The sequence below is a fragment of the Spodoptera frugiperda genome, chromosome 12 (genome assembly GCF_023101765.2).
Source record: "Spodoptera frugiperda isolate SF20-4 chromosome 12, AGI-APGP_CSIRO_Sfru_2.0, whole genome shotgun sequence".
Lineage (NCBI taxonomy): Eukaryota > Metazoa > Arthropoda > Insecta > Lepidoptera > Noctuidae > Spodoptera > Spodoptera frugiperda.
Window position 1 is genome coordinate 4,066,351 of NC_064223.1, and position 20,079 is coordinate 4,086,429.

General features: G+C 34.5%; 4 protein-coding genes across 4 annotated transcripts in view; 2 read left to right on the forward strand and 2 right to left on the reverse strand.

Annotated features, from left to right (window-relative positions):
- Positions 1–1,467, reverse strand: part of LOC118262332 (GTPase-activating Rap/Ran-GAP domain-like protein 3) — a 228,910-nt gene extending 227,443 nt beyond the window's left edge. Inside the window, exon 1 of the mRNA XM_050697227.1 lies at positions 1,324–1,467. The gene's annotated coding sequence lies outside the window, so the exon portion shown is untranslated. The remainder of the gene's footprint in view (positions 1–1,323) is intronic.
- Positions 1,468–4,606: 3,139 nt separating this feature from the next.
- On the forward strand, positions 4,607–8,483 carry LOC118262330 (uncharacterized). The gene is made up of 2 exons (XM_035573589.2): positions 4,607–5,008; positions 5,417–8,483. The coding sequence occupies exons 1-2, from the start codon at positions 4,786–4,788 to the stop codon at positions 6,964–6,966; spliced, it is 1,773 nt and encodes a 590-aa protein (XP_035429482.2). The 5' UTR covers positions 4,607–4,785; the 3' UTR covers positions 6,967–8,483.
- Positions 8,484–8,620: 137 nt separating this feature from the next.
- On the reverse strand, positions 8,621–9,843 carry LOC118262331 (coiled-coil domain-containing protein 28A). The gene has a single exon (XM_035573590.2). It carries the CDS (start codon positions 9,644–9,646, stop codon positions 9,047–9,049), a length of 600 nt encoding a protein of 199 aa, XP_035429483.1. The 5' UTR covers positions 9,647–9,843; the 3' UTR covers positions 8,621–9,046.
- Positions 9,844–10,817: 974 nt separating this feature from the next.
- Positions 10,818–20,010, forward strand: LOC118262329 (RNA-binding protein RO60). The gene is made up of 12 exons (XM_035573586.2): positions 10,818–10,959; positions 11,238–11,561; positions 12,391–12,565; positions 12,708–12,866; positions 13,639–13,850; positions 14,296–14,501; positions 15,376–15,512; positions 15,910–16,041; positions 16,220–16,387; positions 16,683–16,816; positions 17,188–17,441; positions 17,628–20,010. The coding sequence occupies exons 2-12, from the start codon at positions 11,367–11,369 to the stop codon at positions 17,761–17,763; spliced, it is 1,908 nt and encodes a 635-aa protein (XP_035429479.2). The 5' UTR covers positions 10,818–10,959; positions 11,238–11,366; the 3' UTR covers positions 17,764–20,010.
- The last annotated feature ends 69 nt before the right edge of the window (positions 20,011–20,079 follow it).

A 20,079-nucleotide genomic window follows, 5' to 3' on the forward strand; every position in this document is an offset into this window, starting at 1 on the left:
TTTCTAAATGTACCTAAGTACTAAATGTTGTCATTTATGTAGGTAGGTATACTCAGAATTATTTAAAAACAGATCTATATCTGTTTACCATTTAAAATGTCACTAAGCGACGTCTTTATTTATCGTCACAAAGTACAAAACAATAAGTCAATCACTTCAGTCAGCCAGTTATTCAATTTGTTAACATTGATCTTTTGCTACGTCTGAGCTACGCCGTAGCGGGTGCTACGTAGAATTTTAAATTGAATAAATGATAGATACGCTTCATTCATGATTCAAAGGCCGATTTTCAACGAAAATAGCTAGCAAGTACCTTTTTATATTTATACAGCGATGAAAATACTAAAAACGTTACTTGGACAGATAGATTTGAACCATAATTGGTATTGACAGAAAAAGTGCGTACTCAAAAAACGGAAAATAATTTATGGTAGTATTACTTTAATATAGTAAAATTAGAAATATTAAACAATACTTTATTTCATAAAACAAGAATAGATCTCTAATAATAACAAAACAGTTCAACACTCGACTGTATTTTTATCAGTCATTTTATCAGGCACTATCTGTAGTTTCACTATGCAAACGATACACAGTACTAGGCTAGTAAAACTATGAATAACACTAACCTATTTAGTATATTGTCATAGTACTGTAGGTACTCAATTGTACGGTACAACAGAACATCACACAAAAGGAAATTACGCGGCTTTCATCAACTCTTTCATTACATAATGATATTTATTCACTCCTACTTCAGTCTGTCTCATTTCTAATTTATGATACATTGTATAGAGAATATACACATGTGTGTAGGTTTGTACAAATATACATAAAACCGTCAACAATGTAAATGTATTCATATTTATTTTAATAAAGGCTTTACGAGCTTTCTCATACCTGATTCAAAATTCCATGTTTTTTGCCTGATTATATTATAGATACATATATTCTAAAACCTTGCACATATTCTAAAGACAATGTGAGGCGAAGTTTGTTCGAATAAAATTGCAACTAAAAGTAATGTTTCATTATTCAAACGCTTTCTAAGTATTCACAAAAATGTTAAAGCTAAATAATGTATGAAAATGAGAAAAGAAAATAAATATGTGACCTAAAAAATATATCATATCAACAGATTAACACGAGTAGTTACTTAAAAACTTAGTACAAAAACCAACAAACAGAATTTCCCACGACCGCCTTTCGCGCTTCATGCAATATTCAAAACTTTTCCAATAGAGTTACAATGATGGACGATGTGTCATGTGTAGTCGATAAACTGTGAAAAAGATAATGATTTCATAGAAAAGTTATAGTTACCACGAATTGTATGTTAATTTTTATTGATATTTTCTTTGTATTTAATTTAGATTTTCGTGTTGTGTACGGGCGGTGGGTTTATACTGCGTTAGGAGCGAGACGCGCGAACCGCCAGCGACGCAGAACGCGACTGACCGTAGCGCGGCGCCTCTGCCTCATCACACTGCCGCACTGGTTCCTAACTTCGCTTATGTAAGCTTCTTGTATACGCTGCCGACCAACTTTCCATGAGCTACAAGTTTCCCATGATTAACATGAAATCAAGTATACGGGTGTCAGTGTTATACCGACCAACGAAGATTAATGGTCTGTGCTGATATTTGTTATGGTAAGCATGTTGTTGCAGCTCTTGGATTAAAGATGATAAATTGTTATAAAAAGGATACACCACTTTCAAATGACAATGAATTCTGTATGTTAGCAGATGAATTTCACTATAATCTAACTGGGAAACCAACGCTTACTCGTGTGTTATTTCACAACTTACCAACAATGATAAGTTTTCCTTTGTTAAACTTAAGATAACTTTCCTTCAAAGGCACGCTACGCAAGAAACTTTGGTATTCTAATTCTACGGACGTCTGGAACACTAATAATTTTACAATTTGTCCTGTTTATGACATTCCGAAATCCTTCCAGGGCTCATCTTGAAAGAAAAAAATTACCAAATTGTTACCAAGATCTATTTTGACCTAGTAGTACTACATTTTATACTATCTGTTTCAGTGAAGATTATGGGCTACTTGATGGTTTTTTTTTCTTTTTTTTCAGGGGGGAAAATCATCCAATGACTTCTCTCGCCAGGGCAAAGTTGATGGTAAGTGCATACCGTATAACTGCATCATTTTGTTTTCCAGATAACGTTATGTATACCTACTATTTTTGTGTTCGATTTTAATCCGACTTTGAAAACCAGATGTCTATTTTTTCTTCTATAGTGGCGGAAGCGGCGAGCATCGGCATGACGTACAGGCTACAGCGAGCTGAAGCGGGAAGCTCAAGACAGATCGAGATGAAGGACCTCTGTGGACGCCCTCTGCCCCATCTAGGACACATCAGAAGTAAGTAATAGAAAATTGAGCTGAATGTACGAGTGTAGGTAAGTAGCTGAATGTATAGGTAAATAAAACTCAGTACTGATCTTACAACTGGACAACGGCTAGGTACTTCCCTTCATACAGAACTTTTATGATGGAAAACTGATGTGCACGGTGCACCACGCAACGAAAATAACGTTTTTTTATATAAAATTGACATATCTATTAACTTATTAGTAGTAGCTATGTGGGTTATAATTAAAAACATTGTGTTTTATGTTACACTACTAATCCGATGATCCGATGGGAGTGGCCACGCAACATAATTATTTTGTATAGGTACTTAAACAAATTAGAATGTAACTACACCGCAAATTGAGTTCCTCTAAACATTTTCACTGTTCTTTTTCTTTGTTCTAACCCGCCACCTCCTCCTAAAACTGCTGCAGCTCCTGTAAGCCAGGATTTGCAATAGATTCAATCATGAAAACACCAAAACAGTGAAGGGCGCTGCGTCCCAGGGACATGTCATGTCTCTTGGATCCCGCAACGAAATAAATCAGAAGATATTTAATTTATATTAGAGGAGAAGAAAAAGAGCGTTAGTTTCCACTTCAGCATAAATGCACAAAAGAGACTGCGCAACTGGGAGAAGCCTAGTTATCAAGCACCGGGCAATTTTGACTTATAACTAAGTGGGGTCCTGTATATAAGCTGTCCTGCTTCCAGTAATAGCTATGACAAAATCGTCTAAACCCACGGAAATTTGTTCTAGGTTCCATAAGGGCTGTACAATAAACGACATCTGATGAAATAATTACTTAAATCATCTAGCTTATCGTTACGTTCCTCTAATCAGTCAATCATACTAACAGATCTTCAACTCAAGTAGTTTTACTTTAATGTTGAAACTCTATTGTCACCATTACTCATGATTGTATCTACTTACCTTTACTTGTGATGTGTCCTGTTTCGGGTCTTGCGTGATTTGTCTTGACACCGACTCATAACAAATTGGTTTTAAATAAAAAGGCACTCCCGTTAGTAAAATATTCGTTTCATGTAGAGGTAGGAACTTATTTTATAGCCACCACTAGGTCGGGTACCATGGGCTAAACAAGAAAATAATATTCATCATGTTCATTACTCCATGACGTAGCACAATTAGAGCAAAAAGTAGGCACTTTTAGTAGTTAGGCACACTAGGCACCTATGCTATTATATTTGTTCGGTGTTTTAAGTTCACTAATGCTTTTAGGGTATTTTATTTTTTCTTATACTAAACACATTTCATAACTAGATACATGGTTAAGTCCCTAAGTTAAATAAAGATAACCAATCTCAATGTTTATGTATAATTTATGTTTCATTATCACCAACAGCCGGAAGACGTCCACTGCTGGACAAAGGCCCTTAGGCACCCCCTAATCCTCCACGCCGAACGACAGCTTAACAACTTCATACACTGGGTCCGCACGACTCTGACGATGTGGTCGGCCAATTTATGTTTAGGTATGTTCTATCTAAAACCTAGATCGATCCAGGGATTTTGGATTGAGATTGGTTATTCATTTCAGGATTTCGGGGCCATTAGCTGAAATGACACGTGCCTCCTTAATTAGTTAGCTCGTTCAAACACAAAAAAACTTGTACACGTTCCCGTCAGAATGTACATCAAAAATCATCTTTGGAATGGGCCCAGACCCCATACGTATAATTTTGAGTTAAACAAACTCTAAACAGTCTAACAGTCAGATTATAATGTTTATTTTTTTTTTAAATCACTTCGTGTTCTAAATTGAAAAATCTTTTAGGTTTGGGGGTTGTCTTGTAAACCTTGTAAATGTAATTCCTTATCTCTATACGAGTAGTTCATATCTTTCAATAGTCCTTTATAGTACTAATAACAAAACCATAATAAACTGGTCATTGATAGCCACCGGAGGAGGAAAATGGCAACCCCACAAATGTCCAAAAAAATTGCGTCCTATAAAATGCAAAGCTCATGTAACCTTTCGATAGACTATTATATATATCAAGTTCCAAAATTTATGTTGCACGTTCGGTTTTAGTTACTATTTACTACTTTTCTACCCTTGAATTGAGCAATGCCACTCGATAAAAAGCTACGAAATATAAATATTATGACTATGACTGTACTGCCAAATAAAGGAATTTGTTTGTGCTCTTTATGGCAATACTGATTTATTGTCTATGGCTCGGATATGAGTCCATGCGTCACGCACGACCCCAACAACTTCTTGTCACTCTTGACACTTTGACAGTTTCGTTTACACATTTTATTTTGAATTTGCTGTTGTGTGCAATGTTATCACTTTATCTATCAGCTAGGGACTAAAGATTTTGAGAAGTGCATTGAAAATTTCCTTACGGACGCAAACATATTCTCAGTCTATGTGTAAAGATGGAGAACTCCGATAGTAAGAAAAACAAAAAACCCCGCAAGGTACCTAAAAAATCATTAAGCAAAACATCATCAGAACATAAAGAAAACGTCCCGAAAAATGAAAAACCTACAGTAAGAAGTGACCCAGACGATGGCATTGCTAAATCTAAACTGTTGTTAATGAAAAAGAACAAAACCCGTGCAAGAAGGCAATCTAAACATGAACGGATTTGCCCCAATGGTAAGCCTATACCTTCTTTATCCGAACTGAAGAAAATGTTTGAAGATTCTGATGATGATAATGATACAGACAATCGAAATAATAATACGATAAATACCAAACAAAATTCATGTACATCTCCTCCACCAGATAAGCTGTTATCAAATTGTGACAATAAAACAATCCAAGTATCCCCTTCAACCATAAAAAAAATTGCAGAGAATGTGGAGAAATTAATAGAGGATTTTCATAATCAGAAATTACCCTTAGAAGAATTAGATTTGCCACCACCCCCTATAATACCCCCAAAAAAAAGAAAGAAACCTGAATTTCCATATATTGTTGGTTGCAAGGATCGCCCTCAAGTGCCAAGCAGAGCAAGTACAAATTTTTGTAAAGGTGGTAATGACTATGGTATATCTTCTTCAGATGCTGATCCAGAAGAAGAGGAACCAAAAAGGAAGAAAGCTAAAAAGTCAAGGATTAAAAATTACTCAAAATCCACTTTCAATGCTCTCAGTGACGAAATTTCTAAGAAATTGACTGAAAATGAATCCAATTATAATGTTAGTGATTGTAGTTCAGATAGTAATAAAACAATAGAATATGATGCAACACCATATACACTATATCAACCTGTGAAACCTCGGCCTTTTTCACCACTTCCAAGTACTTCCAAAGACAGGGAAACTTTTATAAAAAATGATGAGTTATTTAATGAAAGTTTAAAAGGAATTGATGCAATGGAACACCCATCCCCACTGAAAGAAAAAGCTACTGAAAATAACAATGTAAAAGTAGAGAAGTTAGAGGAAAGTACTCCAGCACAACAGTCTCCTCAAAATGAAAATGAAGTAGAAATTATTGATGTACCATATGACACTATTGTAATTGATGAAAATAGTGATAGTTTGCCACAAAAAAGGATTAAAAACGAACTTGAAGAATCAGATTTAATTGAAATAATTGAGCCAGATACCATTGAAGTTCCCAAACCTAAACAAACATTAAATAATTTGACCAATGATGATGATTGCATAATTATTACAAATGAAACTGTAAATGAGGATTCAAAAGAAACTATAATTGTTGAAGATGATTACAGCTATATCAATGAACCATTCACATTTAATGATGACAAACAATATGATGATGTTATAGATGTAGACGATATACTAAATGAAAATAAATCTATACTTAGTAAGTGGAAAAATAAAACAACAGAATTAAACCAAGTAACTACAGTAATTGAAGTTCCTGATAATTATAGTAATACAAGAATGGAAACATCAACTGCTGTCACTGATCCCACAAATAATAATCAACCAAATTCACACATTGATCAAAATGAAAGTGTTGTTGTAGTAGACTGCCAAACTCCTCAACCAGTAACTGAAGGCAGTCATAATCAACCAAGACTGCAACTGAATAACCAAAATCAACAAACATTGTCAGAACCAGTTGAGGTTACTCAAGAAGTTCCACCACCACAGCCACAGGCATCTATTTTTAGAACCATACTTGATGATTTCTTTAGACATCGAGCACAAAAAAGAAAAACTGGAAGACCTGAGAACACTGAACCATTGCAAAGGTTAATAGAATCATTTATAAATTCAATACCAGGTACTAACAATAGCAATCAAATAAGAACAGTGAATACTGTTGATAGTCAAACAGCAGCCAACAATTTACGAATTGAAGAAAACAGACAAAGGCCTCCTACTGCAGTAAGCAGGCCACCTCAGCAAACTACCAGCACCCCTCGACCACCATCACCAGAACCTAAAAGAAGTTTAGGAGACTGTCCTATTTGTTTAGACTCACTTACTTCTAATGGAATTGCTTCCACACTATGTGGTCATGTTTTCTGTGTGAATTGTATAAAAACAGCTATTAGACAAAATGGAAAAAAATGTCCTACTTGTCGAAAAGCTCTGAAAGGTCCAAATGGAGGATACCATCTGTTGTATTTATAAATGTGTACTTATTTTATGTTCTCCAAATCTTATTTCTAGAAATGTCCAAATTTGTATGTGTAACTTTGTTAGGCTAAGACTATATCCTACTAGTCACATATTATTAATTAATGAATAGTGCCATCAACATTACACATACACCTTACTATTGTATCACCTGATACAATACTTTATCTTTTCAATATTGTTGCAAAAAACTTGTAAAGTTTTAGAATTGTAATTATAGAAAGTGATGAATATGTGATCCACTGTATATGTGTATGAATGTAAGAATTTTATTTACAATTCACCATGTTCTATTCCACATAATATGCATTTATTACCAAATGATAGCATAGTTACATTATTACAAAGAGATTTAACTGTTATGTATATGTACCTGGCTAATGATGTTCTAAGTAATATTTTTTAGGAACTTTTCACTTCTGTGTCTTGTTAAAATTAGGCTACAGGAAGCTGTCTTTATCAGATCTGATAAAAATTTAACTTTTTTATTGTTGATTGGGCCCATGTGCTTCCGAGGGTGATGACTATCTGCCATAAGACTTCATAAATATATGAGTGACTTCAAATCAACTGCAATAGCATGTAGGACATGCTGCATGTGGAACATGCTATTTAATACTTAATATTTTTTCTTTTGTTTTTATGATTGTAAAAGGGGTATTAATTACTATGTGAAAAATATTATAAAGAAAGAGTATTTATAATCAAAAGAATGCTTGTGGTCTTCATTCCCTCTGATTAGCATTACTAAATGTACCAATAATTCCAGTTTTACTCAATGAAGATAATATTAAAGACAAAGGATTTATATAATATGTAATTAAATATAAAAGTACCTAACTACTGTGTAAATTTAAATATAGTGCCTGTTAAAAAAATGTATAAGTCAATACATTCTGGCTTACATAATTACTCTTCATATGTATAGGATAATAATATTGTTATAAAACATGTAAGTCTATGTAGTTTAAGTTTTTATATAAGATGTTCTAAAATTATCTGCCACTGCTATAATGGAAGTGTTGTGTTCGAAGATTACAATAGTGAAGAAATTTCGTACCTCGGACCAGTTAATTCAATTTGAGAACAAAAAAAAGTTAATAAAACATTGACTCTACTCTGCATGACGTGACAATCAATAGATTTCATTGAGGAAGACAATAAACACGTAGATTTTTGTATGAAAAAAATAATTACTTGTATTCAATAATTTATGTAAATATAAACAATTGAATACAAGTAATTATTTTTATATATTGTAATCTTCAAACACAATACTACCTCCCATTAATGCCGTGGTAGATACTTTTAAAGCTCCTTATATAATATGTCATTGTATTATAATAATACTTTAATTTGAATAATATTCCTAAACAGAATAATGCGTAAATGTTATTTTATTTTCTATGTTTTCAACATTTAGTTTGATTTTAGAATATGATGTAATATTTTTTTATATTGATGGAAATCTTTATCCAATATTGTTCTACAAATTAAAAATGTGATATATACGCAAATTCGTTTTATTTTTAATATTTGCAGAATTTCATTGCCACCTATTAATCTCCAAACTGGTAACCTCACCAAAACAAATATATTTACCCTTACTATAAATAGGTATTTAATATTGTTGAAATGAAATAATAAATGACCATTTTCATACCCCTTTATTCAAATACACAAAACTATTATTATTTCTTTATTAAATAAAAAGGTGATCTGTTATTATTTTAGTCTTATTTAATAAGATCTAAATAACATTCAGTTCAAATATTGCTAAATCCAATACCCAATTTCAATGAATTAAAATAGAAATGTTAACATACTTTTCATGAAAAATACATCTTGGACAAATCCAGAAACAAGAACTCTCCAGCTTCAAAAATTGACTACGAAAGTTGAAATTGATAAAACTATAACTTTCTAGGCAACATGTTAGTAAACATTAAAAACATTGAATGATTTGTTGACATGAAAATCATCTGAGCATGTGGACAATATGATTAGGTACATGATTAGCTTAAAATTATAAAGGTTGTACATAGTTTTAAATAAGCTATTAGGTACAAAGTTTTCACGTTGGTTTGTCAGTGCCATTTACATCAGAGTGTAAGTGTTCAATAGATGCAGAAAGTTGTTCAAGGCTCTGAACTAGCTGAGCCATTTTATCCCGAGATGCAGAGTTTTCAAAACTATCCTCCGTAGGCTTCTCAACATCAGCACACAAACGAAAATGTAAACGTGCCAAGTGCTCCTGCTGATCTCTTATATTTATCATTTGTTCCATACTACAACCTGTACCAAATGCACTTAGTTTACCAGTGTGGAAGTCATCTAACAATTCTAACAAGGCCTTTTCCATATTTTTGACATCTGGTGTTTCTTTTGGAATATTCTTTGGTTTGTTAGTGGATCGCATCATGTTATTGTCTCGATTTAATCGATTTTGTTTCTCACTGACATATGATATCTTTGTCGACTCATTTACACTGCTGTTGCCTACACCAGACACAGTCTGGGCCAGATTCTTTGATGTCAGACTGGCAGCGCCACTCGACAATTTATTGCTTGTAACAGGTGATGTTGCCGCATGAGGCACTTTATGCTCATCTTCTTCAACCTCATTCTGCATAAGTTGTTGTGTCTCGTTGGCTTCTTCCAAATGTAAGCTCATGTAGACTTTTGATGGCGCAATATGTAGTTAAATATTAAGAATAATGAGCGAACCGTTACCGCTGCTCTAGTTTACACAGTTACTTTTGGTTGTATTTATATTTTATTTACAAACACTTAATACGAAACAATTATAAACAATCATAATCAACAATGACAAACTCGACTCGAGTAGAAATCTCGGATGTTTTGACTACTGATTATGACATTGACAATGTCAAAGACACCCATCAGTGTTGACGTTGACAGAGTTCTGTCAACGCATAGGTCATAAAGTGTTTTTTATGGGATAGGGGGCAAGCAAGAGCAGGTGATCTTTAAGGTGTGGCCTCTAGTTTTGCTTTATAATCTTAGGATTATAATCGTTGGGCTCGCTATCATTGCAGCGGTATGTTCTCCCTCCTTGAAGAGTGGTCATGTCACGGCGTCCTCACCTACCGTCAGACACAGGTGCTCACCAGACGTGAGCGTTTTGGTATCTAGGTACCTGTTTCTTATAAGGTGGGAGGAAAGGCCCGGATGTCATCATTGTGAAGACCGCCAGAAGGACGTGCTGGAGCATGCAGTGGCGCTGTGCCCTGTTCGGGCTGAGTACCGCTGTGTCCTCAGAGATATGATCGATGACAGCGACCTCTAGCATCGAGCATTGGTTCATGCAATAGAGCGTGCAAGGGTAGCTCGCCGCCTGATCAAAACCAGACCCAAGTGGCAAATGAAAGATCAGACAATCACAGATGTGGCCCAGTAAGGGCCGACCCAGAGCTGCGAACTACCTAACGGGTCTACCAGGGTTCCGGCTCGAAAAGAAGGAGTTAGGAAGATCAGGTGGTTTTTAGTCAGAATTCTTTGCCGGAACCTGGGTTTCCTGATGGGTATAACCTGGGTATCTTTAAAGCCCGAGTGAATACGTTGCTTATGGGCAAACGTGCTCCATCGTAAGCCGCATCACCATTTACTATCAGGCGAGATTAGGGCCAAACGTCGACTTTAAAAAAGAGTCATAATATAGTATAGTCCTGGACTTAAGAATCTGGTTACATTTACACACCAATCTGACTCATAATGGTCAGAAAGGTTATTCAGTTTTTTTACGACGCTACGTGGGCTGGTGGCAGTTAAGCAAGTTTAGAATAAAAAGCTCTAAAATCAGGCTTTAAAATTAATTGTGAAATATCCATAAACAAAACACCACAACATACAAAAAAGTATCTTAAAAGACTCGGTTACAAGTTCTTGTTTAAAACTGTACATAAAAACTAAACAAATGTGTCAATGACTTGATTTGTCAATTTCAACACACAGGGGAAGAGACAGGTATTTATAACAATTTTATAATTTTGTAGGGTTTTCTTGCTATAAGGCTCTTTGGCATTATTAACTATACATAATCAGTAAATGTATTTGTAATATTTTATATTTTGTTCCGTAATTAAATGTTGTTACTACGCTCCAGTTTAGATTCAACCTCCATTGTCCATTTTTTCTAGCCACATCCTCAATTTATTGTGGCACATGTTTCGCTCGAATACCGACAAAAAATTAATAGTTTCAACAGTCAGTGCATTTACCTTTAGTCACCGTATCTTTCTCAGGTTTCGACTGCGAGTTAGCTTCGGTACATTCCGATTAATATCGGGACGCTGATACGACATTGTATTTTGCATAGTACATGCAATATTTTGGATTTTGAAGAGTTACTTGTTTTAATAAAGTGAGTGATAATGGGTGAACCGACGCTTGAGCCAGAGTTGACCAACCGGCTGACCCGATTCCTCCACACGGGTAATGAGTTCCCTAGGTATTATCCTGGGTGCTGGACCACTCACAAGTATTTCGAGGAAGACAAGCTCCCTGTTCTCCCCCAGATTGTTGAAATACACCCCGGGAACACTGAAGCTGTCGAGATCATTCTTAAGGTAATTTTTATAATATTATACTTACGGAGAAGGTAATTTGTTATTTGTATTGTTTGTGATGTTGTGTATACAAATTCAATCATGTCAATTTTGATGAGAGTTGAAACAGTTTTTAGTCTTGATTTATGTTACTTTAAATCCTTTTTACTTGGGAATAATAACAATTATTGTAACAGGGTATTGTAACAAGGAAATGTAAGGAGTATTTTTTGCTGGCTTGGTAGAAAAAAAAGGACCATGCGGCAGTAGTCATTGTTCAAGTTATTTACCTTGTGGCCTAGAACCCAAACCATGTGGTCTTTTTTTTTCTTTTGTGGTGTGTGGTATTTATTTTCTACCAAGTTAATAAAATAATATTTTATATCCTGAGAAAATTAATTTTATCAGTTTTCTATTGTTGCTGACACAAACTTTCTCTTAAATTATAACAATACTCTCTTCTGTACTAAACAAGTTTCATTGTTAGGAATGCTCCTGAAAATGCTACTTTCTTTTTTATAATTTTAATTGTTTTTGTTTTCGTGTTATTCAACCAACATCGGCAGATGTTGCATGAACATTAAGCAGCTGTTTAAAGTATCAAATCATGAAAATTTAGTTATACCTTCATTATAAAAGAAAAATAAAACTACATTATTATAAAGGGTATTAGCTACAATAGCGAGTATTGTTAATAATGCTAAAATGCATTTTTCTGTCAATGAAGCTAAGAAGTAGTCAACAAATATTTTTATACCATGACCATGTGTCCATTTCATTTTATGCATTATTTATAAGTTTAATTTTCACTCAACATTACTTGAGAGACTAACATATGTATGGTTTTTAGGCAAGCAAGGATGCATTATACACCCGGTTTGATGCCATCGCATTTGCCCTGGCCAAATGTCTCCAAATAGGAAACACTACCATGAAAGAAGCTGCCTACAAAGCTGCAATGCAAATCTGTGTCACTCCGGAGCAAATTATGCTCTTCACCAAGTTCACACGGCTGTTGAAAACTGGTAAGACACAAACTTATTTTTTGATTAATTGATTATCTATTATTCCTGACCATAATCTACTTCTGTTTGCAAATTTCATGCGAAATTTTCGCATTTATAATAATAGTAAGATTTATCTAATTACTATATATTATGTCCAAAGGTAATGGCCGCGGATGGTGCAAGACACTCAAAGAATGGTACAGCAAGAAAGATCCGATGGATCTTGCGAAGGATGTGACCAGAGTTCGTGCACGCCACGGACGATCTCACAAGACTCTATTGAGGAAATGTCATCTCAAGGTTCCGAGTGAAGATCATGGTAAGACATCACTTAAAGTTACATTGCTTGTTGGTAGAATTGCTATAAATGTGCCTGCTGAACGAGGGATCTTTGGGTAATTCCGGTGTAAGAAAAACATATTTTAGCGTTTAGAGTATTTCTATCCCTTGATTGAGTAACAAACATAGACACAAACTCACAAACTTTCACATTTATTATGTTAGTAAGGTCTCAAAATGTTGTCACAGTTTCTAACTCTTTTCATAAATCATTATGTTTGTGTCTGTTTTTTTTTATTTGTAAAAAACATTGAACTGATTGATTGATTGACTGATTTTTAACTTGGCCAATAACCTGGTATCGCTTCAACGTCGATTTCTGGGACACCCTTTATATTATATCCCCATGTAGGTAGTAAAAAAAAGACCGTGGTCTGCCCTTGACCTTGGTACAGTCGTGCACGTGTGCCGTTACGATTATTAGCAGACGTTGAATAAAATAAACCCTTTCATTTTTAAGATTCCATTACTGAGCTATCCTGTTTGTTTGTCAGTAAACTGCATCTCTTGAACCGTGATAGCGTAAATTTCACCAATGAGGTTTTTTTTACAACACAACCAGAATAAAATAAGTTTTAAATGGGGGCCCATACAAAGAACAGGTTTATTTTATATTATAGTGCCGAACCCTTCGTTTGGGTCCAGCGCGCTATTGACCTATTTTTACAACACTATAGAATCCTACTACTAACTAGACTAAATTGATTCTGAAAGTAAAATACAAAATATCTTACAAACTTCTTTGTTTTTAGCTCGTGATGCAGTTGTGAAGTACGCCATCTATGGCTTCAAGCACGCGAAACAATTAATCGGTGATAAAACGGGGACGAAAGAAATTTTTGATTACATACAATGTGTAGAAGACATGAGGCATTGCGAAGATCCCCTGGCAGCCGCGGCGATCGCCACTCAGAACCAATTCACGCTGGATCATGTGCCTGGGCATTTGTTGACTTCTCAGGAGGTGTGTAATATTTTACAATAACGTATTAATTCGCCGTTGGAGCTGATAGAAAGTAGTAATGTGTAGTATGTATACTATGTATGTATGTATGTATGTGTAATATTTTGTTATCTTTCCAATTTCGAATTCCAGTCACTAATTATTACTCTGCGCGTTGACTCTTGACCCATAAACCAATATTATCAATACCAATACAATGTAATAGGGGCAATTAAATCACTATCGCCACAATATTCTAACTTTCTAATTCAAGCATTTGCTAACCTATAACTATTGTATAGTTTATTATAGTTTTCGCCTTATTCACATAACTGTCTGACGAGGAACTCGACTAGTCTCAAGCCATTCTAGAGGCTCATATTCATGAGCAGCATTACGCGACATACGGCGCGGCAACTTTCGCACTGCTACTCATATAATACTAATAATATAATTATTGTGATAGGTTTGGGATGCAGTGCTGCCTCAATTCAGCTTGGAAGAATTACTCCACAACATCCAACGCATCCACAATATGGGATTCTTGTCGAACGAATCCACCACCACCTCTATACTGGTTTCTCTACTGAGCAACCAGGACAAAATCAAGAAGTCTAAAGTGACGTCACTGGAAGTATATATTACGATGGCTAATTATGCTAAAAAATCGAAGTAAGTTCAAACATTATGTAATAAGAACTGTTTACATACGACTACACACGAAGCTTTGCAAAATTGCTATAAATTGTCCGTCGAATGCGCGGAAAAGTCATAAATATTGGTCTATCTCCTCTTCATCATTTTGTTCATTATCAGTTTGTTCGACCATATAAAAATTTTAGTTTTATCCTTTATATTTTTTCTGATCTTGGTGTCTAACATGTCCCGGGTCAATGGCCTATTCGATTTCGGTTAAAAGATATAATAGTGTATAGGCAAACATATGTACCCAGTAGGCAACTTCAACAAATATAAAATTTTACTCAATAATACAAAGCAAGACTGTAAAATGGTTTTGTATCGCTCGGTGTGTAGCCTTATGTACTTTATTTTCAATAAGTTTATCTTTTATGACAAAGAAAGAATATTTACATTTCATTCTTGTTACCATCAGTGTAGTCACACCTGTGGAATTGTTTAAAAGGTTTCAAGTTCAATATTTATATGATTCTATTGTTTAGTAATAATTCATAAGTAGACAGAATATATTTCATAGGTGTAGTTTATACACATGAAATTATTTTGTGTGAGGATTTATATTTATCCTATTCCCACATTCTATGCAATAGAGATTGTGTAACAAATCTTGTGTTAAAAGAAATTAAATCTTCTGTATCACCGTTTAGGTTTTCTTAAAAAAATAAAATACAAAACCTAAATGTTTAAACAGAAAGGTAATAAATGGTAAAAAGTGGGTGTACATTAGACAACCAGTGGCATTATGTGCCTAATGTGCACCTCTGCTTCCCTCTTCAAGGATAAAAGGTATAACGTTACCAGATTTAAAGCGTTGCTAATTTTGTACCTATTTATTCAATTCAATCAGGCCTATGAAATTTGAGAAAGCAAAGGTGGCATTGGAGAGGGAGGCTAGACGCCGCACGCGTCAGATCTTCGACAGCAAGACGGAGACGTGGGAGTGGACCACTACAAAGCGACACCCGAGAGAGGCCAAGCATTGGGGTGAGTGTCCAATGCAGTATACACAATAATACATTTTTATACAAATTTTTAGTTAACTTTATTGGTCCTCCAACACTTGTTTACATTACTACATTTAATAACAAACATTTCCAATATATGTAAGTAAATGTTACATTCGATTATAGGCGAGCATTCGTAAATATAAAATTATCAATTAACACTAACATTAGATATGAGTTTAATATAAAAATAAAATAAAGTTACATAATATTATATGTTAAACATAATTTGAAGCGAGAAAAAAAGGACATAAATGATATTCGCTCCTCAGACTTACCAAATGGTGAAACATTTAAGAGGTAAATTAAAAATTGAATAAGTATTGTACAGAACTTCTGCCATGTGATCGAGACTATAATCATATTTTATTGTACAGGCATCGACCAGCCACCAAACCCCGCAGTGTTGACAGCTCTGAACAAGCTAGTTGACCTCACCTGGGTACTGACGCCGCCTACAAATGCCCGATATCTTATTACGATGGACATGCGCCACCACATGTTCAAAGGTAGGTATTGTTTAGTGTTTACCTTCATTTATTATTTTCACTGCTTATAAAATGTAAACCCGTATAAAATGTACTTGAACATAATATAAATATGTTGATTAACAGAAACTCGGTAAATCAGGCAACTTAGAATACAAATGAAGTTTAATAATGTAAAGAATAAAAATGTTTGAATCAGGTCGTCACTTCTGCAAGACGTTCACGGTCCCGGCGAAGAAAGGTAAGAAGACGGCGGCGAAGCCAGCGCCACCGACCGGCGGCGGCGACGCTGATACTGAGAAGAAGAGCAAGAAGCATCTGCTGGCAGAGTGTTTCTACAACATTAATGTTACCCCTGGACATGCAGGTATGTACACAATATAACATTTATAACCAGCGTAATAACCTACTAGAGTACAATCAAAGATCATTCTTTAAAATATTAATGTCAATGTTTAGTAAATACATATTGTATAATAAAATGATTCACCGCGTCTGTCTACAATAATCTCAAAAATTATTAAACCAATTTTTGTGTGGTTTTTTTCAGTAGATGCACTACATCTACTACTACTTCTTGAACAAAGTTTGTCAAACATACATAAGAAGAGAAAGTACTTACGAGAAATAAATTGATATTTACAATATTTTTTATTTCCTAGCTATCGTCCTGGCGCTGCAGCTGTTGAAGCGCGAGAACCACGTGGATTTGGCCGTCTTCACTGAAGAAGGAATACAGATAGTTACTGTTGAACGCAATTTTAGCAACATCGAAGAGGCTGAGTTCTTGTTCAGAGTAAGTTTATCATATATTATTTTCTATGACATCAATCATATTAATGAAAACGCGAAAGTTTCTGTTGATATTTGTTACTAAATCAGTTATTGTTGTTATTGTTTGGGTAGATTATAATGTAGAATAGCACATACGCTACTTTTTATCCCACGAAAACGCGGGGTAGCTGCTAGCAGAAATGATTTTTAATAAATTAACGCCATTATTTATAACTCATTGCAGCTGGTCAGATTTACGTCATATTTCTGCCTGTTGTTTTTTTATTTGTTGATCTTTCTGTCTGTTCTATTTCTTCAATAGAAAAATTACGAAAAATTAAAACGTGTACTCGATACAACTACTTTAATCTAATTGAAATCAACTTTTTACAGAATGCGAACTTAGGCCGTGTGCAGCTGGATGCACCAATCAACTACGCTATGAACAACCATAAGAAATACGACGTATTTATCAACATGGTCGATCGTACTACACGCTATATGGAGCTAGACATCAACAACCGCGGGGGACGCGGCCCGGGCGGTCGCTACGGGCCCCCGCCGCCAGCCACCAAAGAAATACCCGACCACTGCCCGGTTCGAGCTCTGCAACGATACCGCGACGCTGAAGAGGTTCACGACGCAAAGTACGTAATCCATATTTTATTTTCTCAATCTCTCGATCTAAAATAGATGACACTAAGTTGTCTGACAAGATTTTTTAATAATAACAAGCTATTATTTCCTTAAAAAAACCAAAAGCTGAAGATCATTCATTATTAGTTCACTGTTGTGTTGTTCAACTATTTCAATAATAATATTCTCTGTTACAGGTTGGTGGTGATGAGCTTGGCCTCTCACAAAGTGTGTACTACTGACGGTACCCACGAGGGAGTCCTTGACATTGTCGGTATCGACGAGCATGTTCCCAAAGTCCTTGATGCCTTCGTACTCGGGCAGTTCAAGTGATTGCTGCTAAATATAAACCCAAAACAAATGCTTCGAAGTTTGTCAATTTCAAAGGTCATAATCTCGATCGATAAAGACCTTTTACCTCAGTATTTACAATCAAATTGTGTCCATCAAAAATCATTACCACCTTGTGTTCCGAGGCTGATACAATTGATAAACGGAACTGATATTTCTTATAGTAATCTGAATGTAATTCTGATTGTTTAGAGATCTTTTTTACTATATTTGCATGTTTTTTAGTGTTAATTTTGTTTTATTCGCTTACAAGGTAGTTATGAGACAGTTTCGTATAAAATAACTGTTTCTTTTAACCCTGATTTGGATCTCTGCTTATGAATTATTATTGGTAGGCGCACTCGAATTAGTTTTAAGTTAAAACACGAGTGTACACTCAGTACATATTAATTGGCGCACAGCTACAGAAATATCGTATTACCAGGGAACAGTGAATTAATGTTAACCGTGGTATGATAACGACGTTATTGCTTTACAGTTTAGATTATAAGTTTACTTATTGACACGTGTGTTGCTTGTTAGCGTAGACTAAATTGATTAATTTAATGTTTACTAAATGCGACTTGGCATACGCCAAACTACGAGAACGAGTTTATTGCTTAACGTTATATTTAGACCAGGTTATTCATTCTGCATAATAAAAGTATTTTTGAGAAATTGTCATCTAAACTTTGTTTGGTAGCAGAACAAATTGTTTTATTGAACTTTTATATGTTCATTATTTATTTATTCTTCCCTTTTATATGATAACGAAGTGTGTTATTTTAGATATAAATAAGCTTAATACGTATAGCCTAAATATTCGTAACAGGGTCTTTTTGGTTAAACAAAAATTGGCACCTGGCGCTCATTAATCAGTTTGTGTTCAATAAACAATAACTTGTGAAGGAGGCAAACATTGACAAAAGGGGGAAATGTCTTTTATTTAAAATCTATAAAAGAGTGTATTTCACACAACTGTCGTACTGCACCTCCCGTAAATAAATGTTTGAACGCCAGTACTTTTGTATTAGTTGTTGAGTTTCAAATTTTTATTTATTTCTGTTTTGTAGGCCATTGACAGGTCACTAGTGAGGTTGTATGTTTTTAACGTTTTTGTATTTGCCAAAGTAATTATGCATTTGTAATTTTATTCAAAGAGTACTGGCCCGCAAACGTGAATTAGCATAGAAATTAATTATTAGCATATCTTGATAATATAGTATAATGAAACCAGAAGTGTGCTTGTGTATTTATTATGTGGAATGTGTCTCATTAACATTTGTTGTGATACAATGAGTCACTCCCAGACAGAGAGAAATATTGATATAAACTGACGAGCATGCTTCTGCTTTCATAATGATGTAGCTAATAGGTGAAACCGTTTCAGAATATTGGTTACTTTTGTACTAATAGATATGAGCGGACTTTTCAAAATCTGTGATCACTTGGTACTCTCTCGGGTTTAAGTAATTTTTATACCTGTAAAAGTTGATAAATTCAAAACTTAGATAAAGAACTCGAAATTGCTAGATATGCTTTTTTATTATACGTATCACTATATTGTTGAGGAATATACAATGTAAGAATAAACTGTTAGTATTATGGTGGTCGAGAATCATTTTACTTTATGCTTTTATTGTGATTGTATCACATTAACCTTTGTTGTAGTTATCATAAAGTTTATTTTTGGACCATCACAGGTACTTATTTATTATTTTGTGATTCGACTCATCTGTTTCCAGTGTATGGTTCGCATCTCAAAAATAGCATTCTGTGATTTATAATGCCTTGGCAACTCTGCACTTTGGTGATATTATTTTTAATCGGACTCGTTTTCTTTGAAATCCAAAATGAAGTTGTTAAATTTGAAGAAAACAGCCGGTTCTAGTTTTAATAATAGCTTTATAGTATTATGACTACAAACCGTAACTTTACTCTGTTGTTAACTGAAAACAAGTACATGAGTACTTTTATACTTAAATCACGTGCATATTATACGAAGCCTAGTGCATTTTTGACTCACTGACAAAAAAGGTCCGTCCTGACTACAAAATGTCTGTTGTATTTCAATACCTAATGTGCTTTTAGCGTTAAGTTAAAGTAGTACATTTATAATCATATTATTTTAACCCATTCACAGCAGCATATCAAAAAAGCACCTTACCTAATGAATAACAAAATGTATAACATTCGAAAATGTACTTGCATGTTTGTTTTCACGTCAATAAATTGTTTAAGTAAGCATAACTCTTGGCTTTTTTATTTTTACCGACATTACTATTCAATATCAGTAAGCAGTAATAGAACATGTAGTTT

Coding starts and splice junctions, on each gene's coding strand:
- LOC118262329 (XM_035573586.2), top strand. CDS start 11,367: ATGGGTGAACCGACGCTTGAGCCAGAGTTGACCAACCGGCTGACCCGA. Junction 12,867..13,638: donor GGTTCCGAGTGAAGATCATG/GTAAGACATCAC, acceptor CTTTGTTTTTAG/CTCGTGATGCAGTTGTGAAG. Junction 16,388..16,682: donor TGTTACCCCTGGACATGCAG/GTATGTACACAA, acceptor TTTATTTCCTAG/CTATCGTCCTGGCGCTGCAG.
- LOC118262331 (XM_035573590.2), bottom strand. CDS start 9,646: ATGAGCTTACATTTGGAAGAAGCCAACGAGACACAACAACTTATGCAG.
- LOC118262330 (XM_035573589.2), top strand. CDS start 4,786: ATGGAGAACTCCGATAGTAAGAAAAACAAAAAACCCCGCAAGGTACCT. Junction 5,009..5,416: donor TGAACGGATTTGCCCCAATG/GTAAGCCTATAC, acceptor TATCTTCTTCAG/ATGCTGATCCAGAAGAAGAG.